At 38.7% G+C, this 10,544-nt stretch overlaps 1 protein-coding gene across 5 annotated transcripts; it reads left to right on the top strand.

Annotated features, from left to right (window-relative positions):
• Positions 1-2,455: 2,455 nt before the first annotated feature.
• On the top strand, positions 2,456-10,074 carry LOC121997656 (dual specificity protein phosphatase PHS1-like). Of its 5 annotated transcripts, none has more exons than XM_042552186.1 (11): positions 2,456-2,879; positions 3,019-3,299; positions 5,634-5,853; positions 6,857-7,027; positions 7,104-7,264; positions 7,337-7,523; positions 7,608-8,393; positions 8,602-8,748; positions 8,820-9,047; positions 9,183-9,340; positions 9,422-10,074. In XM_042552186.1, exons 1-11 carry the CDS (start codon positions 2,823-2,825, stop codon positions 9,774-9,776), a joined length of 2,751 nt encoding a protein of 916 aa, XP_042408120.1. In that variant the 5' UTR covers positions 2,456-2,822; the 3' UTR covers positions 9,777-10,074. The 5 variants fall into 5 exon arrangements, with proteins under 5 accessions (XP_042408120.1, XP_042408118.1, XP_042408121.1 ...); XM_042552184.1 differs by having other exon boundaries at positions 7,590-8,393; XM_042552185.1 differs by having other exon boundaries at positions 2,458-2,879; positions 3,019-3,057; positions 3,130-3,299; positions 7,337-8,393.
• The last annotated feature ends 470 nt before the right edge of the window (positions 10,075-10,544 follow it).

Raw genomic sequence — 10,544 nt, 5'->3', positions numbered from 1 at the left:
GACACAAGTTGCGGAAGGGGAATACGGAAATAATTACAGACTTCAATAATGAAGGGATGGATAGGGAAGTGGAGACCGACCACAAATTGATCCCTGAACAGACAAATGGTGTCGGTCAGCGGTTCATTTGGCCGATCGGATGAGAAAGCTAAAATGATTTCATGATCGGGGGAAATCTCAAAAATGTTCTTGAGGCTCTCAGTGTCGTCCACATCGAACCTAGTCTCCATGGTAGTGTAACAGAGTCCAAGAGGGGGGTCCGACGACTGAGAAGGGCTGGTCATTGCAAAAGAAAGCGGAAACAACGGAAGAAATGCGATTGAAAAGTACAAAAAGACCACGGGAGGGTCACCAGGAACGAAGAAAATGGTCGGGAATCGAGGATGAGCAAGATAGGGAGGAAAGCTTACGGGAAGGAGAAGGAAGTCGTCAGAGAAGGAGCGCTGGAGGTCATCGGAGGATCGCACAAACACAAGTCAACGACAACTCTCGAGGAAGACCTAATCGTAGAAAGGGAGGCGGCGTTGCAAAGCTTATAAACTTCGAGCTTGGCTGATTGGGACCATCCGATCTAGGGTGCGAAAATCAAGGCACATATCTAGCCATAGAATTTAAATAGTCAGGCGTCACATCATCGCCTGTCGCTTCGAGCGCGCGGCGACAACAATGGTGACACGTGGCACATCCCCACGGGTCAGCATTTAATGAGCGCCATTAACAGGCTTGGGAGCAAGCTCGACTTTAATGAAGGGGATTTGCATAAATTCCGAGACATGCGGGTGACGTCAATGTTGACCGTACTTACTCAAGGACACCGAAGGAAAAAAGTCAAATACACACACTCCTAGCCTCGGATGGCTTCAGGGATCAGCCCCAAGGCTGATCGACATTCTCCGGAAGGCCAATCGGAGCCTAACCAATACTGAGGCCGATCGGGCGACCAATCTCCAGAGGCAATTTTTTGTCCAGTCAGTCGGACTTATAGCCTCCTTCGACTAGACTTGAGGGGGAGACATATGTGATGTGATGATAAGGAGGAGCCCACCCCTCGGAAGGTCAGTGCCACGGTGGAGTTTAGCGTCAAGGTGGTCAAACGCCCCTATATCACTGATCGCTCGGGCAGTCTGCTCGCCCGATTGGGATAACGAAGACATGATCCAACATCATAATAGCTCGGCGGAGTTTCGAGCTTCCGACGCTAAGAAAGATTAGGTATCTGCAAGGGGCACGCCAAACGACTTCCCCGCTCGGCCAGATAGTACACTCATCCAAGCAGAAAGTGAGAACCCGAGCCGAGCGACTATCCCGCTCGACTCAATAAAAGACATTGCTATATGGATATTATCTTTTTGGGAGCATGCGCCGCTGACAGGCGGCATGGTCAGCGGTTGGTTTAGACAGAAGATCGTACGTCAGAAGCTTCCACTATCACTTCAGAGATATGCGCGGTTTGTTAAGGTATTGTATTAGAGATACTTTACTGATACTTCTTTTAAAGGAAAGCTTTGAGAAACATGCATATCTTGGGAAGCGTGCATGCACGCTATAAGAGCCCTATATAAAGGGTATGCGATAATCTACTGTTGCTACTACTGTTCGTTACTTTGCTTTGCTTCCATACATCGTCGATAACTGACTTGAGTGTCGGAGGGTCAATGCCGGGATCCTTTCCCTGACTTGGCATTGCCACAATTATGGTTGTAGGATCACGCGGAGCCAATCAGAGTGCTATGTCCCTAACTTCCATCACCTTGACTATCGACGGGATCAATCATAAAACTTTAAAAAAATAAATACCCCATTAATAAATTTGAGGATGATAAATTTGTAACTTGTACCTTTTTAAAAAAGAAAATAAATAAATACTTTATTACAAGCCTCAGCTATCGCTTACGTTTAATGAAATATATAATAAAGTATTATTATTGAGTGCGTGACTTAATATGTGTCGCAATTTAATATGTGCATTTATTAATCAAGTTTAACGACAACGACAAAAGATTAAGCACGTGCTTATTAGGGAATAATAACTAGAGTGCAGAAATAAATGAAGAATATTCTATATATATATATATATATATATAAGTGACTAATCTAACTTAGGATCTACTAGATCTAGTGTGAATAAAATTAAAGCTCTGATTGAAATACTAGATCTAGTTTAAATATATTCTAACTATCTTCTTATTTGTTATTCAAAATATTTTATCATTATATAGGATGAATTTCTAATATAATTAAAGGTTGTTTTATTTTTTTAATTGTCATGTGTTTGTTTTGGTGCGTAATTGTTAGATGATATTCAAAAAACTAATCAAAATATAAAAAATCGTATATTATATATATATATATAATTTTCTGTTGATTATAATTTTTTTAAAACAATATTATAACATTAAATATCTAAAAAAAATTATTTAAAAAAATCGCGAAGATTTATGTTATCGGAAACACACTTCTTCAGTCTTTAGTCATAGTTATCGACTGTGGTCTTCGCAGCGGCCTTCTGAAGCATGAGCCACAATGATTGCTCTCTCTGTTCTTGAGGGTGAGAGATTGAGATCGATCTCAAACCTTTATTAGTTTTTCTTCGCGTCGATTGCTGTAAAGCTCCACTGCCATCATTTCCGGCATTGAGAAGGAAAGCTGGCCGCTTTTCGCGGAGCAGAAAAAAAGGTGTTTTTGCCCCCTTCGCCGTTGCCCTCATTGGCCCCTGTACTGTTGAAATCCAGTACATACTCTACGAATTCAAAAAGGTATTCCAGAAAATAAAAATTAGCAGTTAAATCTCCCCCCGCGATCGAAGGGCGCTCTCGCTTCTCATGGCAGAAGAGGAGCGAAAGGAGGAAAACCCTTGCCCTCCCATCATAACCCCAAAGGTATTCTCCTTCTTCCTAATTATTCCTTCCCACAGTTCTTTATTGATCTATACCTAGAAATCTTGAAGCGAGATGGGTTGGGTTCGCTTTGGTCAAAAATCTCATATTTTCCTTTTTTTTTTGTTGTGGACGGGTGCAGGAAAGCGACGGGGAGAAAGAATACTCGCTCTCTTCTCGAGTAAGCATGTTTGGCTTCCGTGAAGTGGATTCCTCTGGTTGCGTTTTTTATTTGTTTGCTTCTTGTGTGAAGGTGATTTCTTTGCTTTGGGGAGATTTAACTGGATCTGCACAGGCGTTCGAGAGATGGGTGGCTCTGGTGCGTAATCGCAGCGGTAAGTTCCGGCCATCTGGTTTTCCCCACCGGCATTCAAAGTTTGAAGCAACGCCCGGTGGGAGATTCTCGTTCGACCATGACCAGAGGTACTGTTTCTCTGCTACTTAACCATGTAGAATAGATTGATTATCCTGTTCAAATTGCAGCTTGATGTCCACTTTGAGTATTATATATATATATATATATTTCCATTGCACAATGTAGAGTTACTGAAATATCATGAAACAAATCATTCTTCATTGCCCTTCAGCTTTTTTTTTTCTTTCCCTTGAAACCCTGAGAAACCTCAAACTCATGGGTTTGGGGCAGTTGTTTCTTTCATCTGATCACACTAGATTTGTTTGGAACAAGGTTTCTGATGCTCACCTCTTAAATGTTTTGTAACAGCAAATATGCTGATTGTCTAATTGATTTTTAGAGAGAAAAAATTCATTGGTTTCCTATTTAATCACCGTGACAATAGATAAAGGAATGGTGTTGCTATTAGATATTTGGTCACGTGTTTAAGAGCAACAATAAAGAACCATAAGAGTTCTAGATCTGCTTGTCTTTGTCTTTTTTTCTACCAAGGTTACTTTCTACGAACTATGAAACTATATTGAATCCATTTTTCCTATTAACAAATCAACGATTGCCATTCATTCTTGTTTGGGCTAATTATGGTTTTAAATGGGTCTTTCTATATCATTATCGGCCATACTAGGTATCGCCTTGCAGCTACTGTCTGTTTAGGATATGAGTGTCTATGGATTAACTACTCGTTCATCCTACTTATATCCGTAGTAAGTTTTGCATGATATCTCGATTAGCATTTAGTCACGGCGAGACAGGTTTTTATTGGCCACGAACCAACTTGCTTACATCTTTCTTCCACTAGGATAGAGCAAGCTTCCTTTGCTAGTTATGATGATTTATTTAATTCATTTTTAATGGACCAAAACCCAAGTTGGATTAACAATGTGAACAACTTTGTTCATCTAAAATGGGATGGGAACTTTGTCGAGACTAACTAGCATTTTCACTTGCAATGATCTAACCTATAGAAGGATGCCAATTTTATGGCCAAGGCAATCTACTCAATTGCATAGGCAATTTCTTCCACATAATGAAAATTTCCAGTTATCTTATCGAAGGCCATTCCATCTGATTAAGTTATTCCTTGTAGCTGGATCCAAAGTGTGAAGAGTAGAGGTAGTCTATTTACATGGATATAAACCGTTCAAGTTGTATCAATTTTTCTTGCAGTATATCTTCTCATTCACCTTGACCTTTTGCAATCTATTCAATCTTCTTCTTCCCTTTATCTCTCCTTTCCTTTTTTTTTTTAAATATTATCTCCATAAAAGTCAAGATGCAATTAAGTTCAGTTGTGGTAAGTTTAAGTTATTTTCTTTTGCTAAGATAGTTGAATGATCATTCACCTCCAAAGGTTTTGTCTTCTGTTTCAACAGACATTTTACACCTTTGATTGCATTAGGCTATAAACAAATTACAAATCGGCGACGGTCATAATATTTTATTTTACTGTGAACCATAGTTTCCTTACCGTAGCTCAAAAACCACTCCCTAAATTTGCCCATCCTTGCTTCCAAGCCAAACATTGTTCTTACAGGAATGCTAGGAGACATGCCTTCGAACATTGTCTTGGAAGTTCCACCTTGATTGCTCTTTGTTCTCCAATGATTCATGGAGAGTTTTCATGTGACCTACACTTCGACATCCCAACTATGTTACTCGGTGATGGACCTCCAAATGAGTTTCCTTCTCCTTTCCTCACTTTACAGGATGCCAAATATCCCTTGGTTTCTCCATCCTTGGCCATCAAACTTATGGAATGCTCATCTGCTGCTAAAGATCAACATGTTCTTATGGCTTTGAATCCCTAGTTACCTCGCCACTAAGCTTTCTTAGCTGACCGGCAATTTTTAGAACCAAAACTGTGTTTTAGTTAGTGACAGAGGACATGGTTCACTTGTTCAAATACTGCCCCTCTTGTCTCCTAAGGGAGGAGAATTTACCTATCCCTCCTCACCATTGTGTATTAAATGGAATTACTGATCATGAACATACAAATTGGTGTTAGAAGATCACAATAGTCAGCAATATACTTCTCGTCGATTTGATTAAGTCAAATTTTAGGTTCTCCTGCCTGTCTCAAGGAATTCTATACTGCCTTTCAGAATAGTGCTCTCTAAAATCTATGAAACATCAGGGGGTCGTTTGGTTCGAAAATATTTTTCTCTGAGACACATTGTTGACCAATTATCGACTATTGATGTACTACAAATAGTCTTTCTGGCCTTGTTTAGTTTGAGCCCAACAATCCACACATTTAATCAAAACTGGTGGTTTAAAACAGATAGTCTTTCTTGAACTTTGGCTTATCATACATATTGAACTACATTTCCTTTTCTTGACAGTACCAAGACACCACACATGCGAGAATTGAGTCACAACTTAGTTAATGCAGAAACATGTGTCCAATCACCAGAAATGAGTTTGTGGGAAAGGCTAGGAAATGCTTCAAATTTGGACATTGAATCCAATGACTTCTCTTGGGATGCTCTTTCATCTCTGCATCATACAGAACATACCAGTAGTAGTGAACATTCTGAGGATGAAATGAACAAAGCTATGGAGGTTTGATTACCCAATTCTCATAATCATTGATGTTTGGTTTAAATTATACACATAAAATTCCTTTTCTGTAATTTTACTGATTATTTGATTCCATCTTTTATTTTCTTTTTCTCTTTCCACTATGATCTTTATTTTGTTAAAAAAAAATTGTCTAAAAGTCAAGTACACCTCCTTCCAAAATAAACAAATATATAAATGGAATAAATCAAAGATGATATTTAGAAAAAAAATATGAATATTATAATACTAGGCAGTAGATGTTAGAATGCTAAGATGGATTTGTAATATTGAAAGGACAAAATTATAAAAATTCTAATATCCAAAAAATAATTAGGTGTAACTCCAACAAAATAACAAAATGAGAGGAAATTGGTTTTGATATATGATATAAAAGGTAACCAATACATTTTATTGGCAAGAGAGTTTAAAATAGTTACGAGGTAGATGGAGATGGAGATAAAAAAAAGTTAGTGTGATAATAAAATGATAATTTTGCGTTGCATAAAGTTCAATGGAGGTGTAATAATTGTAGTTGATCCTAAATTGTTGTGATAAATATGATTTTATGATGGTGGTCAAATTCATGTTTGGCTTGTATAATATTTGGAAGTTAAAAGGCATTGTTGTCAACTATCATCTAATTCTCTACAAGATTTTATATTTGCAATTTTATGTTTGCTAAACTAGACTTCGAAGATCTAAAATACTCAAATTGGTGTATTTTTAGAGATATATATGTGATATATTATGACACATTAATATAGAAAAGCTCCGAAGGCGATATTGCTACAAATTAATGTCATTAAAAAATCTTACCATGAATTTCTACACAACCTATCTTATCATGAATTTCCACACGCACATTCACTTACTTCCTATCTCCATTTTTGGTTTCTCTTCTTGTTCTGCAATTATGCCTTTTATGTCATCGTGCTTGATCAGGGTTACAAGAATTCTGTGTTTAAGATATATATTATTGTTACTCAAATAGTATCGTGTACAGGTGACTGTCAATTCAGGAGGTGTTGTTTTCTTTGCCTTATTCAACAGAACTGCCGATTCATCCTTAAATGAAGCAGCGGCGGTAATAAAGATTGCATCCTCAAGGCTGGCCACACAGTCAGAGCGCTTAGGTTATGAATTTGCAAAATGGATTGGTGTCGGTACGCCTCAGGTAGTGCATCTTTTTGTCTATGCCCAAGCTTTTCTGATTTTTAACTGATAAAATTTTGCCTTTTGCAATAAATTAGGCAAGAGTAATACATAATTCCAGTCCCGAGTGGCATCAGATTAAGGTCGCTACAGAAAATGCACGTGATGCAGCAGTTGCAGCTGGAGATGAAGTTGGTGAGCTAACTTGTTCAGAATTGTTGGAAGCTCTCGAATTAAGTCGATGCCTCTTCCTAATGAAGTATGACAGCTTCTGCATCTTTAGTAACTTATTGCTGTTATAGGACGTAATCCTTTTTTGTAAATAATGTAGTTATGTGCATGGATCACCACTTCTTGAGAGCTCAAATGTATTTCAAATGCGGGAAGCCGCTCTAAAAGCAGCAGGAGCACTAGGCAGAGTTTTGATGTTAGACCTCGTACTTAGAAATGAGGATCGACTCCCCTCTCGTCAGCTGGGGTGGCGCGGCAACTATGCAAATCTGTTAATTGCAGATAAGGTGACATCTGAAAGCATTGATGCATTTTACGAAGATGTTTTTTGTGCTAGTAGTTATGCCCCACAGGTAACAAGGTTTCTACAGAGAGAGAGAAGATCAAACTCAACTAGTGGAATATCTGAGCCTCCGTGTCAGAGCTTGGATGAAGTTAATGAGGTTGGGGAAAGATCATTGAAGAAGGAAATTGTAAACGATGACAGGAAGAGTGAGTTCCATGTTGTGGCCATTGATTCTGGTGTCCCTCGACGACCTCCTGCAGGCAAACGAGCTAAAGATCAGGAACGATACCCAAAGCTTGTCGAATTGTTACTTAACAGTTTTGAGTACTCGTCGAGCCTGTTATATGAGCTATCGGGAGGTAGATTGGGACATCCTGGACCAGACGAGGGAGGTTCACAAAATGACTCATGCTCTTCCCTTGATGATAGAGACACAGAAGCAGCTGTTCATGAGTTCCGAGGAGGATTTCGTGCGGCTCTCAGGGATCTTCAGAGCATCCATGTATTCCTCCTTACTCTCTACCAGAAATTGGATGGCCTATTGCGCGTTTACCTCTCGATAATTAGTAAAAGCTCTGGAGAATCTGAAAGAGATGAGACAGGGACATTAGACTCCCCATCTCACTTGAGTGGATTTGCTTTAGGTACGCCCTCGCCTGCAATCAAGCATCAGATTGTAAATGATGTGGAATTAAACGACCCTTTGATGCAAAAATCAACTCCAAAATCTTCGCCCCCTGGATCACGAGGAAGTCCTGAATCTGCTTCTCCAATCTCAAGGGACTGGAATGGAAGAAACTTCAAAGGAAGTGAGGAGTCTCGTGGCCTTCGGTTGACAATGAAGCTTCGCGACTTTCACAAATTGGGAAAGGTTTGGAATTTTTTGGAAGATATTTCTATTCATTGATATGCTTGTCTGAATAAAGCAGTATTGAGATGAAATGTGTTTCCCGCGCAGCATGTTATTGGTTAAGCTATAATTCAAGAATTCTCCCAACTTTAAACAACTTCAAATAAAACTGTTTCTCATTCTCTGACAACTACAACGTTCATTGGGTACTGACATATTCTTATTTTAGGTAGATGCTGAGCTCAACAAAGAGATAGACCAGTGGAATGGACTGCTTCGCACCGATGTGGTTAAGTTTTGCCAGGAAAAGAATTTTAATACCGGATTCTTCGAAGGCAACGATAATAACATTGTTGTTGATGCATATGAGCTGAAGGTGAACTACTGAACGTGTACTTTAATTCTATTTAATTTAAGAACTTTCTTAGTTGGTACGCCCTTTTTCAGGTACGACTTGAACATATACTTGAAAGGATAGCTCTGATATCTGATGCAGCAAGTACTGAGAGGCCGTCGCTTGTTACTAGTAACCTGTTTGTTGGTGGTGCTCTTGCTGCAAGGTCCAAATACACCCTTCAGCACTTGGGCATTACTCATATTCTCTGTTTGTGTTCGAATGAGATTGGGCAATCAGATTCTCAATATCCCGACCTTTTTCAGTACAAGAACTTCTCCGTAAGCCTTTATTTAATAATTTACATACTGATGGAACTCTCAACACTATGAAGATCCCAATAGACTGTCTAAACTGTTTTAAACATGCAACTTTTATGTGGTCATTCTTCGAGAAAACTTGTTTTTTTTTTGTAGATAAGTGATGAAGAGGACACAGATATCAGTAATATCTTTGAGGAAGCTTCGGATTACATTGATTATGTTGAACGATATGGAGGAAAAGTTTTAGTTCACTGTTTTGAAGGAAAAAGTCGCAGTGCAACCGTCGTGCTCAGTTACTTGATGCTAAGAAAGTGAGAAACTATATTCTAGACTTGTATTTGCTTCTTTGTCAATTCCAGTCATAGAATTACCCTACAGTTATCCCCTTTCAGGGGTTACACTCTTTCAGAAGCTTGGAGCAAACTGAAGAGGGTTCATAAACGAGCCCAACCGAATGATGGATTTGCAAAAATCCTGCTAGATCTCGATAGAAGGATACACGGCAAAATATCTATGAATTGGCAGCACAAGAGGCCGGTGATGAAGGTGTGCCCCATCTGTGGAAAGAATGCTGGGTTGAGCACAAGCTCACTCAAGCTTCACCTCCAGAAGATCCACCGAAGCATCTCCACAGGGAGCGTTGATAGTGCAGTGATGATTGAGATACAGAAGGCCGTTGAGGCACTCAAGATTAGCCGCGGGAACAACATTAGCCCGAACAGGAAGCAGTTCACAGATAGACTTTAGCATGATCTAGAGCTTGGTCATGCTCACATCCATTCTTTGTTCTTTCAAATCATCCCAGTGACTGGAGAAGTTTTGATGATGATAAATGGTGATATTTAACATGATTTTGGAAGATGTTTAGAAGTGTTTGTTCCATCAAATGATTTGATTAATTAAGCAGATTTTTTTTTTGCTCTGTAATCCCAGTAAAGTTATTATTGTATAATCTAGTGGTCATGAATTTGAGTTGTGAAAACTTCTTATAATGCAAGATAAAATTGTGTATATTAAATATAATATTATTTGGTTTTCTAAAAAATCCTGGATTGATGTGAGTTTTGTGCATCCTTTTAAACGAATGTTTTTCTGATCATTACGAAGTGTTTTTTGAATTAATTGAACGCACAATAATCACACTCACAGTGTTATATGTAGAAATTGAGTGGATGAATCATATTTTAAATTAATTTACATTGTGAATATGTGAAGTTTTATGGGTTAATTCTTAATTTAGTCCCTTATTATTTGATGTGTGTTGATTTAGTCCCTTATTTTTCAATTGATCAAATTTAGCCCTTTAATTTTCGAACGTTTTCTCAAATCAATCCTTCCGTCCAAATCTCTGTTAAAGTAGATGGGGCGACTTGTTTAATCAGTGGAAGTGACCGAATCGTCTTGCTTTTATTGTTGTGTTCTTTCCCCATTCTAGAGATGACCTAGAGGCAGAATATTTCAGCGATCGCCTTGTTCAGCGATTTCGGGAGACGTAGCAGATTCTTGCTGCTGTTG

The sequence above is a fragment of the Zingiber officinale genome, chromosome 6A, assembly GCF_018446385.1.
Source record: "Zingiber officinale cultivar Zhangliang chromosome 6A, Zo_v1.1, whole genome shotgun sequence".
In the NCBI taxonomy this organism is placed as follows: Eukaryota; Viridiplantae; Streptophyta; class Magnoliopsida; order Zingiberales; family Zingiberaceae; genus Zingiber; species Zingiber officinale.
The sequence above is the reverse complement of the archived record's forward strand: the minus strand, read 5'-3'. Positions and strand labels throughout refer to the sequence as shown.

Bases quoted from the DNA above. Each gene is read 5' to 3' on its own strand.
- LOC121997656 (XM_042552183.1), top strand. From the start codon at position 2,823: ATGGCAGAAGAGGAGCGAAAGGAGGAAAACCCTTGCCCTCCCATCATA. The intron at 2,880-3,018 runs GTATTCTCCTTC...GGACGGGTGCAG, and splicing joins CTCCCATCATAACCCCAAAG to GAAAGCGACGGGGAGAAAGA. The intron at 8,749-8,819 runs GTGAACTACTGA...GCCCTTTTTCAG, and splicing joins TTGATGCATATGAGCTGAAG to GTACGACTTGAACATATACT.